General features: G+C 40.0%; 1 protein-coding gene across 2 annotated transcripts in view; it reads right to left on the bottom strand.

The window, feature by feature from the left end:
- The window catches only part of MYH10 (myosin heavy chain 10), a 139,565-nt gene that overhangs the window by 63,495 nt on the left and 52,131 nt on the right, over nucleotides 1-23,939 (bottom strand). For both annotated transcript variants that reach the window (XM_060080534.1, XM_060080535.1), the window contains exons 6-7: nucleotides 18,764-18,856; nucleotides 1,301-1,364 (exon numbers count right to left, since the gene is read on the bottom strand). In XM_060080534.1, coding sequence (XP_059936517.1) covers nucleotides 1,301-1,364; nucleotides 18,764-18,856 — 157 coding nt within the window. The remainder of the gene's footprint in view (nucleotides 1-1,300; nucleotides 1,365-18,763; nucleotides 18,857-23,939) is intronic.

The following is a 23,939-nucleotide window of genomic DNA, read 5'->3' as shown; positions in this document are numbered from 1 at the left end:
GCAGCCAAAAATAAACAAATAAACAAACAAATAAATAATAAAAATGCGAAGCATCCTATGTAGAAAAACTTAAAAAAAAACAGCTAATAAGTGGTAGAGGTACAAATCAAAACTTTGTTGAACTCCAAAATACATGTGCATAACTCCTGTCCTACCCCTGCGAGTCCCCACTCAGCACCTGCACGTCATAACACCGCGCCTCCACCTGGGTATCAGGACGCACATCTGGGGCCTGTTTGGGTTCTCTGTTCACGGGGCCTTGATGCTCCCGGCGTGTCTCTGGGTTGACAGCTACACTGGGCTCTCAGAGTCTCAGTTTCACTGCTTTGGGAGAGGACTGACTCCTCTGAAGTAAACCTTCCCAGGGGCCACCAAAGTGAACTATGTGTGTGCCATACAGCCTGATTTTAAATCAGACTACCCCAAACACATCCTCCACATTCGGCGAAAAGTACATTCACATGAACGATGCTCCCCAGTATGAAGGAACTCTAGCTCCATTCGTCTGTCATTTTCAAGTGCTTCTTGTGTTTTCTGGCTCTGAGCATATTTAGAGGCATAAAACAAAGTCCTGAATTAACAGGAAAAGTTTGATTTATCCCTCACCTGAGGGATAGAAGCAGTGTATTTCTACCACTGAAGAGTATTTAACAAGTATCAGAGAATTGTCACCTGTATCTTTCCTAACTGACACATTATCATTCAGAATCATTTCTAATTTATTATCTCTTAAATCAAATTAATTCTTTATATACCTATCATTCTTTAAGGCCATTCTATGCATGTGACATTTCTTAAGACTAGTCTATGTATTTGACTTTTTTTGCCTCTAGTTTTATTCTGCTTAACACTAACTGAAACTACTTCAGCTCTGTACATTAATAAGGTTTGTTTCGTCGATGGGACACGCTCACCCCACTAGTATCAGAAGTAGATGGTAAAAAATGGGCTAACACAGCAGTAACTGAAGATGTTTTCAACATAGCGGTATTCACCTAAATGTCCTTACAGCACACAAACACTTCCTGGGTTGATGTACAGGTACCCTTCACCTCAGTGGGACCCTCCACTTCCCCAGCCATGTGACTAGATCATGACCTGGTGTTAAAAACGAACGACAACAAAATACCACTTTGGAGTTCATATTCCGAAGTTGAAGGTACTTGAACAAGTCACAATCTCTCTGTGCTAAAGTTTTATCATCTGGATAATGGGAGAGGTACCACAGAGGGTTGCCCCGAGGCCATAGGAAGATTAAATCATTCTCTATCTTGAATAATGTGATTATGAAAAAGGATACATGTTTCAATGTTGGCCCCAACGATATAGCCAGTTACATCAAAGTTGATCCGAATAAACTTGCCCTGAAAATAAATCACAATGAGAAAATTGAAAATAAATTAAGGACATAGGAGATCTGAACACTATAATCAAACAATAAGCCAAAGTACCCTGTCATGTATCCATGGATTGCTTACAAAAGCAGATCTTATATATTGCCCCAAATAAAAAGAAAAAGCCTCAATAAATTTTTTTTTAAATGTAGGGCTAGGATAGGTTACTTTCCTTGACATAATAAAAATGAAACCCTAAGCATTTAGAACTTTTTAAAAGCTCTTCTAAATAATCTGAAAGATTTTAATAGCTTTAAAGGAACACTATGCCCAGCCCTATAATGTTAGACTTGAAAAAAGTAAATAATATAGATGACTTCCTAAGAAAACAGAAATCCATTCAGGAAAACAACAAGAGAAAACTTGAACGGACCATAATCATAGAAAATAATAAAATATAATTATCCCTTTAAAAATGATGGATTGGTCTTAAATAGTTTTGCAAATTCCTAGAGAATATTTGATTGCTTTACTACATAACTGTTTCAGGAAAACAGAAAATAGTGATTCTTTCATAATTCATTTTATAAAGTTATCATAACACTGAATACCCAAACTGGTAAAGATATCATAAAAAAGGGAAAGCAAAATAAAAGCAAATATCTTACTTATAAATACTGATATAAAAGGCCAAATTAAATACTTTGCAAAATAAAGGAACATAATAATGATCAAGAATTCAAGGACTGATACTGGTAAACATACTACTATTATTCAGCAAATGAAAAGGCAAGGGGGGCTTCCCTGGTGGTGCAGTGGTTGAGAGTCTGCCTGCCGACGCAGGGGACATGGGTTTGTGCCCCGGTCCGGGAAGATCCCACGTGCCGCGGAGCGGCTGGGCCCGTGAGCCATGGCCGCTGAGCCTGCGCATCTGGAGCCTGTGCTCCGCAGCGGGAGAGGCCACAACAGTGGGAGGCCTGTGTACCGCAAAAAAAAAAAAAAAAAAAAAAAAAAGGCAAGGGATTGGAAGGCTTTCTTTATAGAAGTGCACAGGCAGATTCTAAAATTTAAGGGAAATGAAAAAGATCTAGAAAAGTCACAACAATTCTGAGAAAGAGGACCAGAGCTTGAGGACATGCACTACTGGATTTCAAGAAGCTATAAAATTATTAAGACAGTGTGGTATTGATTAAAGACAGAGATACAGATCAATGCAGCAGAGTAGAGTCCAGAAACAGACCACGTACATTCGGTCAGTTCATCTTTGACAAAGGTGCCGAGGTAATTTAACAGGGAAAGGGCCAGTCTTTTCAACAAGTGGTGCTTGAAAAATATGCAAAATGAAACAAAAAGAACCTAGACCCTTACCCCACACCATATACAAAAATTAACTCAAAATAGATCATAGACCTAAATGCATGGGCTAAAACTGTAAAAGAAAACTTTCTAAAAGAACTTGCTAATGAAAACAGGAGAAAATCTTTATGACCTTAAGCTAGACAAAGATTTCTTAGATAGAATGTGAAAAGCATAAACCATACAATAAAAAACTGATAAACTGGATTTCATCAAAATTTAAAACTTCTGTTCTTTAAAAGACACTGCAGTGCTCGTTTCAGCAGCACATATACTGAAAAGACGCTGTCGAGAAGATTTTAAAAAAATAAGAGAGAGAAACCAGACTGGCAGAAAATATTTGCAAAACATTTATCTGATAAAGGATTTTGTTCCTAGAATATATAAAGAACTCTTACAACCAGTAACAAGACAAACAATCCAATAAAAAAAATTGGACACAAGATTTAAACAGATACTTCATCAAAGAAGATATGTAAATGGTCAGTAAGTATATGAAAAGATGCTCAGGGCTTCCCTGGTGGCGCAGTGGTTGCGAGTCCGCCTGCCGATGCAGGGGACACGGGTTTGTGCCCCGGTCCGGGAAGATCCCACATGCCGCGGAGCGGCTGGGCCCGTGAGCCAAGGCCGCTGAGCCTGCGCGTCCGGAGCGTGTGCTCCGCAACAGGAGAGGCCACAATAGTGAGAGGCCACCGTACCGCAAAAAAAAAAAAAAAAAAAAAGATGCTCAATAGCATTAGTTATTAGGGAAACGCAAACTAAAACTGGCACAATGAGAGAGCACTACATATCCACTCTGTAAAATTTTTAAGAAAGACCAGCAAGGATATAGAACAATTAGGACTCTCATACAACCCTGGAATGAATGCAAACTGGTACAGCCACTTTGGAAAACAGTTTGCCAGTTTCTTATAAAGTTAAACATAAGTTACCACATGACACGAAGTGTTGCACGTGAACGTCCACAGCCACTTTCTCCTTAACAGTCCCCCAAAAGAAACAATCCAAATGTCCATCAAGAGTGAATGGATAAAGAAATAGTGGTATATTCACACAATGGAACACCGCGGAGCAATAAAAATGATCAAGCCAGTGATATACCCGACAACATGGATGGATCTAAAAAAGCTTTATGTTGTGTGAAAGAAGCTGGATGGAAAACACTACACTTATGTCATGATTCCATTTACTTGACATTCTAAAGAAAACAAAACTATAGAGATGAAATAGACCAGTGGTTATCAGAGCTACAGTTAGGAGGAGGGGACTAACTATGTCAAGGCAGGAGGGAAACTTTTTGGAGGATGGGAATATTCTATCTCTGGATCACGGTGCCAGTTACACTACTATTTACATTCATCTAAATCTATCGAACTGTACACTTGAAAGGGGTGAATTTTACTGTATGCAAAATGTAACTCAATAAACTAATTTTAAAAAATAATCAAGGGAGATATCTTAGGCCTCCTTAGATAAACATCATTTAAAAATATATAATTAAACATCTATTCCTTAGATTTACAATAAATGTTAAATTAAACGTTACTTCCTCATGAAATGCCGATTTACACTCTTCACTTGTGTCTCCACTCCAATTGCCCATTCTTTTACCTATGACTTCAGGACTCTTCTCACCTTTCCAATGCTATTTTTTTCAGTGTATAAATATTTACTTTAAGTAGAAAAAAATGAGTAGTCAGTATTCGGATGCTACCACAGAATTTTTGAACTGTGATTTACTGCAGGTAAATTATATCTCAATAATGTTGATTTTCAAAACTGAAAAAAGGGATAACTTACGAAAATCAAGAACTCATATTTTGGGGCTTCCCTGATGGCGCGGTGGTTGAGAATCTGCCTGCCAGTGCAGGGGACACGGGTTCGAGCCCTGGTCCGGGAAGATCCCACATGCCACGGAGCAACTAAACCCGTGTGCCACAACTACTGAGCCTGCAAGCCACAATCACTGAAGCCCACGCGCCTAGAGCCTGTGCTCTGCAATAAGAGAAGCCACCGCAATGAGAAGCCTGCACACCACAACAAAGAGTAGCCCCCGCTCGCCACAACTTAGAGAAAGCCTGCGCGCAGCAACGAAGACCCAACACGGCCAAAAATAAATTAAATTTAAAAAAAGAACTCATATTTTTTGCTCAATATTATGAGCACTCAGTAAGAACTCACCCAGTTTTCCAATTTTAATAAACTCAAACCAAGCTAGGAAAACAAGGTGAAAAGAGATCGTACATGGGGAAGATGGGGAGAAAGTTCCTAATGCTGATTTCCAGCAGTGAAGTCTCCCTCATGTACACACCAAGGAGCTGCCTCCCCACCCCAGTTCTCCCCTTCACCATTTCCAAAGTGTCCTTCAAACACCGCCCCCCGCCACCAAAATGTAAATATTCTATCTCATATTTTCTAAAAGCCTTGTTCTGCACAGGAAATGCATGGCTAGTTTGGTATGGCTAAGGTATCATGCCGTCATAATAACAGACACGCATTCCATTAAGGGTCTGCCTCAGATGCCACTAAACCCCAAAGGGTTCAAGAGGGAGGTGAAAAACATGAGTCCTGGAGGAAGCAAAGGCATTCTGTGAAAAACAGCCTCTTAGCACCCCTCACACAGTCATGTATAAAGTCACTCACCACATTTATAAGTTATCAAAACATTGGCTAAACCAAAACAACTCTGGACACGGGTCTAACATTTGTAACTGAGTATGTGCAGACAACAGAATAGAACATGAAATTGGAAATGAGGATGGTGACACAAACACCAGCAACGCCCTCTAGCTTAAAAGCTGATCTTGTATCACCGAACTTAATGAGGTAACAATTTAAATTCCATCGGACTACCATGCAAATCTTTAAGAGGCTGCTGGTGAGTATTGAACAATTTCTTCCAGAGAACTTGTTAATTACTTAAGCGTCACAAAATAAAAATCACAATTTGCTTGTTTGGTTAGTTTTATTTTATAGCGGGAGAGAAAGTTTTTTTGTTTGTTTTTAATGTGAGAAAAAAACTTTTCCTCCTTTTCAGACGGGCTCTTGTGATATCATATAAGTATTACTTTTATACAAACAACCAGTTTACACAAATAATATGGTTGTGGCATTGAGAGATGCTGACAAGTGGCCCCCCAACTTCAGGAGAACCAAGGCAGTGTTTTTTTGGAACCTGAAGAACATGGTCTGGGCACGTCCAAAGGACTGAGAGGCGGTGCTATGGGAACAGAAGAAGGATTCCCAGAAACAGCCCAGTGGAGCTGAGTAGTCTTACAGTTTATCAAGTAGATCCGTTAGCTTCAAGCTAAATGGTAATTTAAAGGGAGGATCTGTGTTCATGTTCTCTTAAAATAAAACTACTACAGAGAGCAGTAGTCTTGTGATACACTGCAGTCTGATTTCAACCTCTAAGTTGTAAGCAAAACTACTCCCTTATCTTCAAGAGATACAACATCCTGGGGTAACAGCTGTTCAGAGTGGCAACTATCAATACCTTTATTCCCTTCCACCAACAGGTTCTCACTTATTATTGCCCTTGCATTGTCAGAATGCAATACTGGAAGAATACCTAAAACCTCGGACAGCCCATAATTTTGTTTATGAGTGGAAGTCCTTTTTGGCTCTGTAATTGTAAAACATTTTCATTTTTAGATTTACAAGCACCGATTAGAATGGTCAATCCAATGAATCTCTTCATTTCTACACCGTCTACTTCCTTCCAATCACTTTCATATACTATTCTGCCTTCAGCATTTGTCCCTTTACAAACCATACTGCATAAATGCTGACCCACAAACATTACACAAGATGAAAGAACACTGTCACACGGCCGTTTAGTAAAACCAGCGGTCCAGATTCTTACTACAAAATTCTGAGTTAGGAAATCCTTCCTGTTGAATGACTAACTGGATGCCAATGACATATTTCCTTTTTGTCTTTAGAAATAGATTGTTCTTTTTTTTTTTTTTTGCGGTATGCGGGCCTCTCACTGCTGTGGCCTCCCCCGTTGCGGAGCACAGGCTCCGGACGCGCAGGCTCAGCGGCCATGGCTCACGGGCCCAGCCGCTCCGCGGCATATGGGATCCTCCCAGACCGGGGCACGAACCCGTATCCCCTGCATCGGCAGGCGGACTCTCAACCACTTGCGCCACCAGGGAGGCCCAATAGATTGTTCTTGAGTTTGAGAAAATTCAAGGCTACACCATTTGAAGACTCAACCTGAGACTTACAGAACAAATTTCACTGTCATCAGAGTCTACAACGCTGCCTCTTTGCATTCATCTTCTGATTCATCTAGTATCTGTGAAATGTGTTCCTCTGTCAGTTCTCTGTCACTAAGGTGAAAACTTCTGATTTTTTCAACTATGTTCACTGAAATCTAAAAGCAGACTACAAAAATGCTGTCTGTAGCATTCTTTCATACCTTCTTGAAAGATAATGCAATTTTTGGGGCAATACAATAAGCAAACGAAAGGATGATGCAACAGTCACTGTTATAGCCTCCTTCTAGGCAATTCCATTAGTCTTATTATTTTAGTCTTTTTTTAAAAAAAAAAATAAATAAATTTATTTATTTTTGGCTGCGTTGGGTCTTTGTTGCTGTGCGCGGGCTTTCTCTAGTTGCAGCGAGAGGGGGCTACTCTTTGTTGTGGTGCGCGGGCTTCTCATTGCGGTGGCTTCTCCTGCTGCAGAGCACGGGCTCTAGGCACGCCCGTGGGCTCAGTAGTTGTGGTGTGCGGGCTCTACAGCACAAACTCAGTAGCTGTGGCACAGAGGCTTAGCTGCTCCGCAGCATGTGGGATCCTCCTGGACCACGGCTCGAACCTGTGTCCCCTGCACTGGCAGGTGGATTCTTAACCACTATGCCACCAGGGAAGCCTCTATTTTAGTCTTTTTAAACACCGTTGGGAATAACTGATGAGTAATGATGAATCAATTCCAAGGATGATGAAATAGCAAAATGTTACAAAATACAGAAGAAAATAAGATCACTAAAACCCTTAATTTTTCTTAGATTTATAAAATGGCCCGAAGGACTCATATGGTAATTATGAGAGAAAATGAGTTTTATGCTATTTTTAAAATAAGTCATTTTTGTTCTTGTTTTGTGGAAGATCCTTAAGAAACAATAAAGTTCAAAACTATCAGTCCTTACAAATCATTAGAACGGCTCAAAAAAGAAACTCAAGGGGCTTCCCTGGTAGCGCAGTGGTTGAGAGTCTGCCTGCCGATGCAGGTGACACGGGTTCGTGCCCCGGTCTGGGAGGATCCCACATGCTGCGGAGCAGCTGGGCCCGTGAGCCATGGCCGCTGAGCCTGTGCATCCGGAGCCTGTGCTCTGCAACGGGAGAGGCCACAACAGCGAGAGGCCCGCGTACCGTAAAAAAAAAAAAAAAAAAAGAAACTCAAAAACTAAAATCAAGTCCTGATGTTATAATGAGGATTAAAATTCTTTACAAATTTTAAACAGCTGTATCATCTATACACTATTTCATTGAGTTAATAAAAAAATTACTATTTTAAGAGAGTAGTCAAGACAATGTTATTACTTCAAAGCTGCAAAGATTACACTGCCAACACAACTGCTCAGATACTTTTTCAAACTTCTCACTTTAACCCTTCTCACTTTAACCCTGCAGAAAGGTTAATCAAAATATCATATCACCTAATTCTTACTGAATATTTCACTTAAAAATTCATTATATAGTAATACAAACTTTCAGCTTTCAATAACTTGTCTAATTTATTATGTATTTATCTACATGCTGTTTAAGCTTTCAACTTCTTATACTATTTCCTATTCTCTTTTCTTTACCACTCTACATTAGAAGTTCAAAATTCATTAAACAAAAGAAATTCTTTATTTGGGCAAAAGGACAAAGTTATCACACTGGTAATGTTAAACTCTAATAACTTTAAAATTTTAAATTGAACACTACCCATTTTATATTTGGTGAACTTATTTTTCCTTTACTTCATGAGAAAATATAAACTAAAAAAGGAAGTTAGATTCAAAGGAGAAAAAAAAAAAAAACTAAAGTTTTTTAGTTCTTCTGAACTAAAAACACAGGCTTCTGAACAGGTAACCTAAAAAGAAATGTCCCCAAATAATTTAGACATGTGATCACTTACCTGGATAAACAAAGTCACCAACATACGACATCTAATTTGCTCATCAGTTCCCTAGCCAAATCGGTTCCCTTTCCTTTTTATAACTGGCATCCGTAGTTGCTCTAACCATTACAGCTCGTGCCAGAGAAATCTCTTTTGGCTAAAGGAGAAGGGCCAGGCAAAAAAACTAATGAAAAAAGAGGATGGAATGAGAAAGCCTACATGTGGGAGAAGGCAGAGTGGACTGGGGGTGTCCCTCTGGCCCTGTCCTGACCCCAAAAGAAACCAGTAACTCTGAAAACAATCTACTTAGTAACTAATAAATCTTGGTTCTATTTTTTTGTTTGTTTGTTTTTTGTTTTTTTGCGGTACGCGGGCCTCTCACTGTTGTGGCCTCTCCCGCTGTGGAGCACAGGCTCTGGATACGCAGGCTCAGAGGCCATGGCTCACGGGCCCAGCCACTCCGCGGCATGTGGGATCTTCCCAGACCGGGGCACGAACCCGTGTCCCCTCCATCGGCAGGCGGACTCTCAACCACCGCGCCACCAGGGAAGCCCAATACTTTGACAACAGAAAAAAGCAAAATTTCTGAACCAAAAAGAAATACTTTACTAAACATCCCCCAAATGGTCTAGGATTTAAATATTCCCCTTAATGTTGAACATCCTGGCAAATTAGGTAAGAGGCAGGCCAGGGGATGTGAAATCACTTCAGTGTTAGTCTTGGGGCGGGGTCAGGGGAGAAAATAAAATATATAGGTTGAAAAGCTTTTCCGTCACATACATAATAAATACTCTTTCAGAATTAACATTTTTAATAACATACAAATCTAAAGTGGAAAACAAGCAGAGTTTTACTTTTAAATGGGTTGGGTCCTCTCATCTTTTAGACATGATGTGAAGAAACTTGTGGTGAAGATGCCCACACTGTATTTGATTCCCATATAGGTCAGATTATGGTACTCAGAATATTCAACCAGGATTTCGCCAATAAAAACAACAACAAAGGAAAAGCAAAAAATAGGACAAGTACATTATGTGTTAATGATAGAGGATGCATTTTGATGCCATGCACACTGCTTCCCAATCCAAGGACAACTAAGACAGCATGCTACTGCAAGAGTCTGAACAGCAAAGATGGCTAGAACCCTCTCTCTTATGTAAAACAGAAACTGTAAAGAATTTCACTCCAAAGGTGCAATAGGACAACTTGGATATTTTGATACTGTCAAGAAAATAAGAAGAAAATTACCTTACTTAAAGAATTTTATTCCTTCTGAATCGACACCGACTTTCTGGAACTTTTTCAGTGGGTGGTTATGACGTATCCATAGTTATTAAACCTACATTGCTAGCAACTTACTACAGGGACAATGCAGGTTTGTTTCATGCTCTAAAAATAACTTCCCCCTTCCTAATTTGGTATTTAAAGTTGTTATAAGATCTGTAATTTACCTGAAAACATGTTAGTATAGATAGCGTGCCATGGATGTGCATTAGTTTGCTCCAGGAAATATCTCCACTCTGGAGGCAGCTATTTGCCCTAAATGGGAAAACCCATTCGGGAAGTAATTAGTTAGGATTTAATCCCAAGGCCAGATGGCTATTTTAAATGCTTCAGCTATCTTAATCTCCAGATTACACCGGAAGCTTTGTTAATTAGTAAAATGAGTTTTCTTGTGAACTAAGTGGCCCTGTTACTTAGTGTAACCGATGTTAGAAATTCCTGGGGAAAAATGAGTGACATTAATAGCCATGGGCTGATTGGAAATACACAGATGTCCGCCAGCCAGTCTGGTGTGGGCCGGGTGTCAAGGTTGCAGTGAGCCCCAGGGGCTGCAGGGTTGGGAGGGCAGCCGCGGATCTGGAGGATGGGGGTTGCGTGGTGCAGACCATGTTCTGTGTCTGGTACTGTCACATTTGCCTCGGTAAATCGTTACAGAAAGGCTCTGTGAGACGACACAAGACAGAGCAGCAACTGTGTTCAATTTACCCACAAAACTGATTTTGGTGCCTGCTCGATAATACACGTGAGGGTGCAGAATTCTGACTCACTTTCATTGTAACCTGGTAGCTGAGAGGGGTAAGAAGGCACCTGGAGGCTTTATCTAGCTTCAAAAATTAGAGGCTAATTAGCTACCACAAGGTACATAACACGGAATTGCCAAATCGGCTTAAATCTTTGCAAATGAAAAAAAAAAAAAAAAGAAGAAATAAAGGAAAAGATTTGTGCAGATATGGAAAGTGATCCCTACTAAAACTTTCTAAGACGAGACATATCTGCTGATACAATCATTTTGAAACTGAACTCCGTTTCTAAAGTTTCATTACAAGACATTCATTTTACATAAATCTCCTCCATCTGGAACACATTTCACTTGCCCATAAACAGAGAGCTGGACTAACTGTGAACGATTATTTTCATAAGGGCAATGCTCTCCTAAAGAATCCCCTTCAATACAAACCATGCGCTAGTCACCTTTGAAAGAAAAGATATTCTTCAGGAAATTACTTGTCTATATCAGATCAAAGAAATGTAAACAAGTGGATTCTAAAATTTACAGAATTTATAGTTTCTAATATTTTCACTGCAGGCATGTGGCTTGTAAATAATGACTACACGGAATTCCACTGTACACACAACTCATCTTTTAACGTCACGTCACTCGGTCTGACGTCCAACCCCAATCCCAGCCCCAACCCCAGGCTGGCCTGGCTGTGGGGCCAGCAGCTCCCACGCACCTTTTCTGCCCACACTTCTAAAACTGGGGCATATGCACTATGGAAAACAGGGTGGAGGTTCCTTAAAAAGGTAAAAAGTTACCATATGATCCAGCAATCCCACTCCCGAGCATATATCCGGAAAAGACGAAAACTCTAGCTTGAAAAGATATGTGCACCCCAATGTTCACAGCAGCACTATTTACAGTAGCCAAGACATGGAAGCAACCTAAGTGTCCAGCAACAGATGAATGGATAAAAAGATGTGGTACATATGTATACAACAGAATACTACTCATCCATAAAAAAGAATGAAACATTGCCATTTGCAGCAACATGGATGGACCTAGAAATTATCATACTGAGTGAAGTAAGTCAGACAGAGAAAGACAAATCACACGATGTTGCTTATATGTGGAATCTACAAAATAATACAAATGAATTTATTTACAAAACAGAAACAGGCTCACAGACATAGAAAACAAACTTATGGTTACCAAAAGGGAAGGGTGCGGAGAGATAAATTAGGAGTATGGGACTAACAGATACACACTACTACATATAAAACATAAGCAACAAGGATTTACTGTATAGCACAGGGAACGATATTCAATATCTTGTAAGAACCTATAATGGAAAAGAATATGAAAAAAAGATGTGTAACTGAATCACTTTGCTGTACACCTGAAACTAACATGATACTGTAAATCAACTATGCTTCAATTTAAAAAAAAAAACCCCAAACTGGGGCATGCATATTCTCAGAGAGCCTGGCACATGCAACACTCCCTGAGCTCAACTGTACATGATGGCATGTCATCAAAAACACATTAAAGGTAAAACTCAACTGAAGGTGAGCTCTGTGAGGTTGCAGACCTTTGTTTTGTGCACTGATATATTCCCAGGGCATAGAAGAGTGTCAAGCACTTACTAGGCAACCACACTGTAACAATGGATTCCATAAATACATACACCTACTATGTACTTACATGTGGGAGGCAGAGGCAACTAAGGATCCAGAGAGCAAGGTGGATGGGGTCCCTACCGCCAGCGATCTTACATGCTAGCAGGAGAGAGATCACAGATAAGCAGAGCGCCGACTACAGACTGTGTTAAGTGCTACAAGGGAAATCAGCAGGACACTGGGATAGAGGATACAGAGGAAACCTCCTCAGACCAGGTTTGAGACGAACAAGGAGTTTAGGGAAGGGAGAAGGAGAAACGTGGACAGATGTGAAATACGTTCTGGAGGTGGAACCACAAAATTCACTCCTGGCTTGGACATGGGCCATGAGAAAAAGGCTCAATCAAGGGTGATTCCTAGGTATTTTGTTTTTCTAGGTTTTGTTGTTTTTATTTTAAGTTTAAGCAACCGGGTGACTTGATGGTACCATTTACTGACATCAGACTTAAAAAAAGAAATTTTGAACCAAAAAATAAAAGTTCCATTTGTCAATTCAAGAAATCCATTAGACATCCAATGGAGATAACAAGTAAGCAGCACAGTGCCTGGCAAAGAATAGGTGCTTAACAGTTAACTGAAATGCACAACAAAAAATCTAAATTAATAAAATTTAATTTAAAAATGAGTCTACACTGGCTACTCTCTAACCCCCTGAGAACCAGTGTTGGCAACACCCACAGGAAACTGCTAAAGGGTGTTTTAACTGAACAAGAGTCAGTCAACGGAACTAATTACTTCACTATTTTTTATGGACCTGCTAAAATCAAGTTCTTGCTGTATTGTGCAGTTAATGCCTTATGATAATAGTAGCTAGCTACTAAATTCTTTAAAAAAATACTGTACGTATCAATATAAAGTTGACTTTCTAAGAATTAAAGCCCAAAGTCAATATTAAAGATACGTTTGTTTCTTGGTTGAATGAATAGCTAAGAATACTGCCTTAATCAAAAATCTTTTCTAAAAAGATTAGCTTTTATACTACAAAGCTAGAGTAATCAAGACAGTATGGTACTAGCACAAAAACAGAAATACAGATCAATGGTACAGGATAGAAAGCCCAGAGATAAACCTATGCACCTATGGTCACCTAATCTATGACAAAGGAGGCAAGAACATACAATGGAGAAAAGACAGTCTCTTCAATAAGCAGTGCAGTAGAAAACTGAACAGCTACATGTAAAAGAATGAAATTAGAACACTCCCTAACACCATACACAAAAATAAACTCAAAATGGATTAAAGACCTAAATGTAACACCTGATACTGTAAAACTCTTAGAGGAAAACAGGAAAAATACTCTTTGACATAAATCACAGCAAGATCTTTTTTGACCCACCTCCTAGAGTAATGAAAATAAAAACAAAAATAAACAAGTGGGACCTAATTAAACTTAAAAGCTTTTGCACAGCAAAGGAAAACATAAACAAGACAAAAAGACAACGTTCAGAATGGGAGAAAATTTTGCAAACGAAGCAACTGACAAAGGACTGATCCTCAAAATATACAAACAGCTCATGCAGTTCAATATCAAAAAAACCCAAACAACCCAATCCAAAAATGGGCAGAAGACCTAAACAGACATTTCTCCAAAGAAGACATACACATGGCCAAGAGGCACATGAAAAGATGCTCAACATCACTAATTACTAGAGAAATGCAAATCAAAACTACAGTGAGGTATCACCTCACACCTGTCAAAATGGCCATCATCAAAAAATCTACAAACAATAAATGCTGGAGAGGGTGCGGAGAAAAGGGAACCCTCTTGCACTGTTGGTGGAAATGTAAATTGATACAGCCACTATGGAGAACAGTGTGGACGTTCATTACAAAACTAAAAATAGGGCTTCTCTGGTGGTGCAGTGGTTGAGAGTCCACCTGCCGATGCAGGGGACACGGGTTCGTGCCCCAGTCCGGGAAGATCCCACATGCCACAGACCGGCTGGGCCCGTGAGCCATGGCCGCTGAGCCTGAGCATCCAGAGCCTGTGCTCCGCAACGGGAGAGGCCACAACAGTGAGAGGCCTGCGTACCGCAAAAAAAAAAAAAAAAAAAAAAAACTAAAAATAGAACTACCATATGAATGAAATTAGAACACTCCCTAACACCATACACAAAAATAAACTCAAAATGGATTAAAGACCTAAATGTAAGGCCAGACACTATAAAACTCTTAGGGGAAAACATAGGCAGAACACTCTATGACATAAATCACAGCAAGATCCTATTTGACCCACCTCCTAGAGAAATGGAAATAAAAACAAAAATAAACAAATGGCACCTAATGAAACTTAAAAGCTTTTGCACAGTAAAGGAAAACATAAACAAGATGAAAAGACAACCCTCAGAATGGAAGAAAATATTTGCAAATGAAGCAACTGACAAAGGATTAATCTCCAAAATTTACAAGCAGCTCATGCAGCTCAATATCAAAAAAACAAACAACCCAATCCAAAAATGGGCAGAAGACCTAAACAGACATTTCTCCAAAGAAGATATACAGATTGCCAACGAACACATGAAAGGATGCTCAACATCACTAACCATTAGAGAAATGCAAATCAAAACTACAATGAGGTATCACCTCACACCTGTCAAAATGGCCATCATCAAAAAATCTACAAACAATAAATGCTGGAGAGGGTGTGGAGAAAAGGGAACCCTCTTGCACTGTTGGTAGAAATGTAAATTGATACAGCCACTACGGAGAAGAGTATGGAGGTTCCTTAAAAGACTAAAAATAGAATTACTATATGACCCAGCAATCCCACTACTGGACATATACCCTGAGAAAACCATAATTCAAAAAGACACATCCACCCCAATGATCACTGCAGCAGTATTTACAATAGCCAGGACATGGAAACAACCTAAGTGTCCATCGACAGAGGAATGGATAAAGAAGATGTGGTACATATATACGATGGAATATTACTCAGCCATAAAAAGGAACGAAATTGGGTCATTTGTAGAGATGTGGATGGTCCTAGAGTCTGTCACACAGAGTGATGTAAGTCAGAAAAACAAATATCGTATATTAACGCATATATGTGGAATCTAGAAAAATGGTACACATGAACCTATTTGCAGGGCAGGAATAGAGACACAGACGTAGAGAACAGACATGTGGACACAGGGGTGCAAGGGGAGGGTGGGACGAATTGGGAGATTAGGATTGACATATATACACTACCCATGTGTAAAATAGATAGCTAGTGGGAACCTGCTGTATAGCACAGGGAGCTCAGCTCAGTGCTCTGTGATGACCTAAATGGGTGGGATGGGGGTGGAGGTGGGAGGGAAGTCCAAGAGGGATGGGATATACGTATGCCTATGGCTGATTCACTTCATTGTGCAGCAGGAACTAACGCAGCATTGTGAAGCAATTATACTCCCCCCCAAAAAAAGGATTAGCTTTTACTATATTAGATTGAGCATACTTAATGATGATTATTCAGTAGTACAAGCACTTTGGAAGGTGGAACCTCAGCTGAATCAGGGTTTGTTGAGAATTCACACTGAATGGGTGATTCTTGCTAGAATCAATCTTACTAGGAAACAATCTAAGAAATTCTTCCCACCAGTAGAATGTAAAAGAAGTTCCCACCAGAATTATTTTATCAACCTTTGGAACAGGATGTGTCAATAACAAGCATTAAGGAGACTTAAGTACAGTAATTGTTCTGCAAATGAATTTCAAAAAGTGATCAGCTTAATTTAGACTGCAAGTTAAAGGAACAAACTAGAGCCGAGTTTCTCAACCTCTATATAACTGACATTTGGGGATAATTCTGTTGTGGGGCCTGTCCTGTACATTGTAGGATGTTTAGCAACATCCCTGGCCTCCACCCACGAGATGTCAAATGTGGGATCCCCAGGGGACCCTAAATTGAGAACCACTGATCTAGAGTAATGCAAATTACAGATTATAACCTACATATGTCAATATGGAAATCTAATGATCTCTGGTAGCCAATTTCCAAGATGGCCTCAATAACCCCTACCTTCTGGGACTCGGGTCACCTGCTCTGGGGGATGCCGGCTGCCATGTTGTGAGCAAGCGTCCCTGCAGAGAGACCACTGAGGTGTGGAACTGAGGCTTCTTGCCAAAAGTTACCCAAGTAAGCTGGGAAGCTCCTCCAGCCTCAGCAGGCCTTCAGATGCCTCGGCACTAGCCAATCACACAGTAATGACGACCTCATGGGAGACCACGGGCCAGAACCAGCACTCAGAAATGCTGAGACGATAAACGTTTTATGTCACTAGGTCTTAGGGGAATTTGTTACATAGCAACAGGTCTATCTGTCCCAAACACAAAACCTCAGTAGATGAATCTTTACCACTTAGTAACAGAATCGCTACATTCTTTACCAAAGGACACACATGACTGGTTAGTAGCAATTTATCTTTTCTAGGCAAAAATGAGACTAATGGGTACAAAAGTGTTTTTCTTGAATTTAGAGTGTGGTTTTGGGGGGAGGTAGAAATCAGAATAGACTGGTAACTTGATTTATGTGGTAAAATAAAACATTTTCCACTAAGAAGTCCTTGAAAATCGTCACGGAGATTCACATACCAAAGCTGGTAGCTCACTGTGTCTCCCATCCCATGACACAGCCACTAAACACAGGGCTTTCAGGAGGAAGAATTTCAGATTTAATTGTGGCTCCAGCTCAGTGCTGATGATCCACAGAGTGATAGAAACTCAAAAAGCAGCTCAGTTTCCCCAGAGCCAGAAGTCACAGCCATGCTTCCTATTGACACGGGCACATTTGTTATCCCACTTGTACAGAAAAAGCTAAAATAATTACTAAATGAACTTGGATTAAGCAAATCTTCAGATTTTATCTTACTGGGAATAAACAATATTCCAAGCAAATAGTCCCATACTTGTTACATAACTTGGAAAGTCTCTTGCACTTAAACTACCTCTGAGGGTGTTACGGGCTGAATCACCCCCCACCCCCAAATCCATATGTTGAAGTCCTGACCTCTAGTAGCTCAGAGCATGACTATGTTTAAAGAAAAGGTCTTCACAGATGTAATTAAGCTAAAATGAGTCACTAGGGTGGGCCGGATCCAATATGACTGGGGTCTTATGAGAGAAGAACAAACACAGATACGCAGAGGGAAGGGAACGTGAATTCACAGGAGACGGCCATCCACAAGCCAAGGAGGGAGGCCTCGGAAGAAACCAACCCTGCCAACACCTTGATCCCAGACTTCCTCCAACTGTGAGAAAATACATGTCGATTGTTTAAGCCACCCAGTCTGTGGTGCTCTGTTTTGGCAGCCCGGGCAAAGGCATACAGAGGGTTATCTAGCTACCTTTGTATTTCCTGGGTCCCCTGTGATCTGGTGGCATCTCCTAATCACAGAAACCTCATCATCAGGAGATTAACGTGCGGACCCAGAGTAAAGAATGTCACAGTGAACCCGATTTCCAGAAACTGCCCATCAAGGGATTGTTAGAATTGAAGTCTCTGATTCTGGCCTTCTTAACTTTAACCAAGACGTCTAATATCAGAGGAGGGAGGAAAAACATAGAATTAACTCGAATGACTTAAGTAGAAGTAACAGAAGTTGAATGATTTGCTATTCGAGTGTCGACTCTAAGCAGCTGGAAAGGGGAGGGCCGTGTCCTGTAAGTCACCCTGAGCCGGCTGTCACTCAGGATAACATCCCCAGACTAGGTGTGCAAGCCGGTCGGGCTGAGGAAGAAAGTAAAGCTTTCAGCGAATTAAGAGAGTCGAACGGCTGAGAGGAAATTTTTGAGGAGACAAAATGTGAGGGACAAATTATTCTGAGGTCCACATCCCATAGAAATGGTAATGTATGAAAAGAACAATTTACCACATCCAATTCCAACTTTGCTTGTTGAGTGTTTACCGTGCCTGGTTCTGTGTTAAGTATTCAGCACGCATCTCATTTAATCTCCACGCCAACCTCGTAATTATATATCATCCCCAATCAAAAACGAAGAAATAAGTTCAGAGAGGTTATACAATTATACATCCACAGAATAATACATAACTATCTATATACATAACTATATATAATAAACATATGATTAAAATTACTTTCCCATTTGTTTTGCTTTTTAAAATGTGACTACTAGGAAAATGTTAATTACACGTGACTTGCATTGTATTTCTATTGGACAGCCCCGTTCCATACTACATCTGTTAGGAAGGAAAGTACTTGATTTGCTTAATCATAGTAGACATTCAACTAGAAGTCTGAGGAATGAAAAGTTTCTGGTGCTTTTAAACTTACAAAACGAGATGAGTTATCATTTTTCACAGTCTTTGCGTTTCCAAATGATTCCAGGATTGGATTTGCTTGCAAAAGCTGCCGTTCAAGTTCCCCCTAAAAGACATTACACACACACACACACACACACACACACACACAAATAAAAGCAAATATATGTTAATCTAACATGTCTACTCCAGTCCTCAGGGAAAAAAAAACAAAGCAAAACCAAACACTGCCTCTTTTGCTCAGTGTTTTCATTTTATTTGCTATCCAGCAAGCTTTGTTGTTGGATTCTTACCTTGGTCTAATGGGCTCTGCTAAAGGAAAAAATTAGCATCTATCATGTGCTCACAAGGAGAAGAAAATGTCACACTGCACAGTGATGGTAAATTTAAGGACGGGGCACATAAATTAAGTGGAGAATTTTAAAAATAAAGCAAACTGGTTTTCATGAAATGAAATTTAGCATGATACTTCAATTGAGGACATAGTAATACTTATACTTCTGCTTATTTCTACTTTGCCTGGTTCCAAAGATTTAAGGCAGCAAATTCTAATAATTTCCACTGTACTGGTAATAAGACTTGCCATTTTTCCAAGGGTTTCACATAGTATCTTAACGATGTAGACAGGGCAATGTCCTCATCTCCAGTTTCAGAGATGACAAAGATGGCGATGCTACTGAATTCTTGCACGTATTTAAAAAGCTAAGTACACTGTATTTGGTATAATGGTCATTACTTATATGCAAATTAAGCTGTAAAACAGATTTTACAAACAAAATACGTAAGTATATTAATATATGCTTTAATCACGAAACACAACAGAAGGCTGCATGGGGAAGCATGAGGCATTTCTGGATCCCTGGAATGTAATTTCAGAATTACACTGTAGGACTTAAATAAATCTACTCTTTCCAAACACAGATCTTACCCCTGTATTTTAAAATACCCGCAGTATACTAGACCTCAAGAAAGAAAAACTGCTAGCTACTGTGATTCTCTAAGCAAAAAAAAAAAGAGTACAAGGAAGCTCACATAAGATTTTAAAATTAATGGCCACTTGCTCTGTGACGTATTACACTATCATCGACTCCAAAATCGGGAACAAATCTATGCCACACACACAGTCTCGGCATCTAACCCAGGTGTGGCTGGATGTTTAGGTGGTGTGGTTCACTCCAATGAAAGGGTAGGAAATGTTCCTGAAGCCCGTGACACACAGTGAGGCGCTGCAGTGTTACACGTCTACTCTAGAGCATTTACCTGGATTGTCCGATTGTCTGGATTATTTTCCCAGGTTTTATCTAGAGTCTACTATTGTGTTCGACTGAAACCAGTCAGGAACCAGTCCTGCCATGTGAATGTCATGACGTGGCATCAACTCACATTCCTGGCTTTAGATAATATGCTCCCTGTACAGGGGATCTTCCCATTTATGGACTTCAAGACACCAGACTACTTCTGATGTAAATTTTCTAAATGCTACATGCTATCAAAGTTTCTAAAACATGGTGTCCTGAACCAATGTTAATGTCTGAGAGTCATCACTAAGAATAGCAGCCATTGTGCTGTGACGTAGAAGTGCCTTTCCCCTGGAGGTTAGCGGTCACAGCCATCACTGAGTCTGTGCTAACATCTCGCAAAGCTCTTGGTGCACTGGCGCCGCAATAATGATTTGGGCTCTAGAATCCCTTAACCTAACTCAATCCGTGTGATCAGGGCGTAGAAACTGTCAGAAAAACCCGGACTTGGTAAGTGGGGCACTGCCTTTACCTGACACTCCTATGGTTGGATTAAGGAGTTAGAATACAGATTCCTTAAAATTACACACTATCCTACCAAATCATAATAAAAATATTTTCAATAATAATCTATCTTTAAAATATTTTCCTAACTTGGAGGTAAAATAAATATTGTATACCTCATTTTAATATTCCCTAGACATGGCTTCAAGAATTCTTTGGGTCAAGTTTATAGATTCTTTTCTTTTCTCCTTCGCGTGTGTATGCACGCATGTGTGTGTACATGCACATGTGTGCATGTGATCCACTGATCCTGATTCCATTCTTCTCTTGGCTTAAAGGCACCGGCTGTATACCCTGCATGAGGTTAGTCAGTATCATGCCAAAATGATGCTCCATGAATGTTTGCTGAATGGATGGGTAATCAGCGGTCCAAAGACATTCTAGTAGTATTTGGGGAGGCGGTGGTGGTGAGCCAGAGGTGGAAGTAAGATTTGGGTTAAGGGTCCTCATAATCACTGTGGTAACCGCAGGCTTGGGTCCCTGCTTTGGAGGCCACTACATTAACAGGAATGTGGTGGTACTTCTCTTCCAATGGATTTTTGACATCACGGAGACCAAGTAAAGATCTCAAAAACTCATAAATGAATCACAAAGAGCTTGACACAGAGCTAATATTAAAAACACAAAAAAATGATCTTTAAGAAATTACCACTAAAATTTATCATTTCTGCATTGAATAATTTCACATTTAGATAAACAGGGCTAACAGCTCTCAACCAAATTATGAAGCCATTTACAAACCATCAGGGGACAGTGACTAAGTGCTAACCTTTCTGCTGGAACTTGGATGGGCTATGTCCCTTTTCTATTCTATATAGTAATGAGAAATGTCACTTGGGAATGTGGGGAAAAGAAATCAGCATTAGCTATTTAAATTATTTTTAAAGTTCTAAGTATTTAGAATTATATGATGCTTTAAAGGTTTACCAATCGTGATGAAAACTATACCCTTGTGTTTATTACATAATTTATTATATACACTTGCTATATGATAGATATAGGATGAGTTTTAAATTGGTTAAAAAAATGATATATATATGTATACATACACCTCTTTCAAAACTCCAGTTCAGCCAGCAAGGGGACTCGGGCTGGACTCTTGCTGCACCTTGTAGGCCTGATGGGCAAAGCTGCAGGCGTCCCACTGACCAGAAAGTAGGGTTGGAAGCTGGCGGCAGCAGTCAATCGCCATGTTTAGAACCAGACTCTAATCTCGAGTGGCAGGCTCTAATTTCTGTGCTTGTTACTCGCTATCTATCACCTTTTTGTCTTAGTTCAAAGCAGTTTAGACCAGTAGATACAGAGTCATCCGGAAACTGCCATCTAGAGGTGGATGACTCAGGAGTCAGTGGGGAGGTGGGCTGGCTTGAAGGAGTCATTCCCAGGGGATGGTCCAGTTTAAGAAATTAGTCGCCCTCAAATCTGCTCTGAAATCGTACCATGTCCAGGCTTTGGAGTGGCCCTGAACACTGTGCCAGACATCGAGGGTCTGTAACAGTGACCTACGATGAGCGGAATATGGGCACTGGAGCTGTACTTGCTGTTGGCTGGGGCATTAAGCCAAACCAGGACTCATTTTGTTATGGTAAGTAAAAGTTGATAGGTAAACGTTTCACTTCTTAAATATTGTGACCTTAATTTTGAAAATGTATTTCTTACATTTGTTCATATTTCTATAATGAAGATGAAGTTATAAGGTAAACATAAAAAAATCGATCACTTCACACCGCTAGGATGGCCTTAATAAAAAGACAATGACAAGTGTTGCCCAGGATATGGAGAAACTGGCACCCTCAAACATTGCACGGAATGTAAAGTGGTGCAGCCTCTATGGAAAAGTTTGGCAGTTCCTCAAAATGTTAAACAGAAAATTACCACAATCCAGCAATTCCACTCCTAGGCATACACCCAAGAGAACTGAAAATGTATGGCTACGTGAAAACTTATATATTGCAGCACTATTCATATTGGTGCCAAAGTGGAAACAATCCAAATGGCCATCAACTGGTGAAGGGATAAACAGAACGTGACAAATTTAATATAACAGATTATTATTTGGCCACAAAAAGGAATGGAGCACTTACACATGCTCCAGCACGGATGAACCTTGAAAACATGCACAGTGAGAACCACATATTATATGATTCCGTTCATATAAAATACCCAGAATAGGCAGATGCAGAGAGACAGGAAGTAGATGAGTGATTTCCAGGGGCTGGGAGAACATGGAAGGTGATTCCTAATAGGTATACGGTTTCTTTTTGGGGTGATGAAAATGTTCTAAAATTGATTGTAGTAATAATTGCATAACTCTGGGAATACACTGAAAAAAAAAACCAAAACACTGACCTGTACGCTTTAAAGGAGTGAATTTTATGGGACATGAATTTAAATCTTAATAAAGTTATTTAAAAAAAAGAATGAGCAAAGAGACAAAGACTCACAAAATCAGGAGCCTACAAATGCCTTCCACTTTGTTTTTACAATTTATACTGCTGTTTAGTGATAAAATGCTAGCAATTGACACAAATTGTTCCTGGGAATCTAAGTTTTGCCAATAAAGTTCAACATAAATTTGGAAACCAGTGATATTAAACCAAGAGAAACACTGCCTTTGCAAAGTATAACCATTACTTTATGGTAGTCATCCTCAAAATGGGGTAAGGAAGTCATGCCTATGGGTGCCCGGGAAGGGGAGGGGGTGTGGGGAGAGAAGTAAGTTCTTGATTCAACCCTCCCCAGGGTGTGACCAGTCCCTATGCTCAGGAGTATCTCATATTCCTCAGGTGTGCTGGGGAAGAAAAAGTAATTGAGAACCAGCAGTCTTCTCATGTTTCTAAAAACATGGCATAGCTACTACTTGACTAGTTTTAACATAACCTTGGGGAAAGCAACAGGGAAGATTCTGCGCAGAGTGAGAACATGCAACAAGACATGCAAATCAGTAATGACAGTGCAGCACGGCCCAGAGAAGCTGTCGCCTCGCCTTCTCGGAGGATACCTGCTTACAGGGGTTGATTTGACCCAAAATAAAATCTAGGGGTAGGCATGCTACTCACACACAACAGGGACCCACTCTGTAGTTTAAGATGACATCGAAACAAAATGTTAACAATAATGATTTATGTAATCCACAGAGGATTTGGAAAAACTAAATCTGTATGTTAACTATTTAACACTATTTTGCTAGTGATCTAAGTACATATTAAAAGGTCATTTAGCATGTACTCTAAAACACAAAGAAAAGCTGGTTGCTGGTCTAGAGATTCCTTCTTTAACTGGCAAAGAAGCCTTTAAATATCATATAGGATAATGATTATTTCATTCATCCTCCCAATGTGTATCACTGGTCTGGTCTACAGCTAAAAGCAAAAGGATATCCTGGGC

This window comes from Mesoplodon densirostris, chromosome 18 (genome assembly GCF_025265405.1).
Source record: "Mesoplodon densirostris isolate mMesDen1 chromosome 18, mMesDen1 primary haplotype, whole genome shotgun sequence".
NCBI lineage: Eukaryota > Metazoa > Chordata > Mammalia > Artiodactyla > Ziphiidae > Mesoplodon > Mesoplodon densirostris.
Note: the sequence above shows the minus strand (reverse complement) of the source record. Positions and strands in the feature narration are given on the sequence as shown.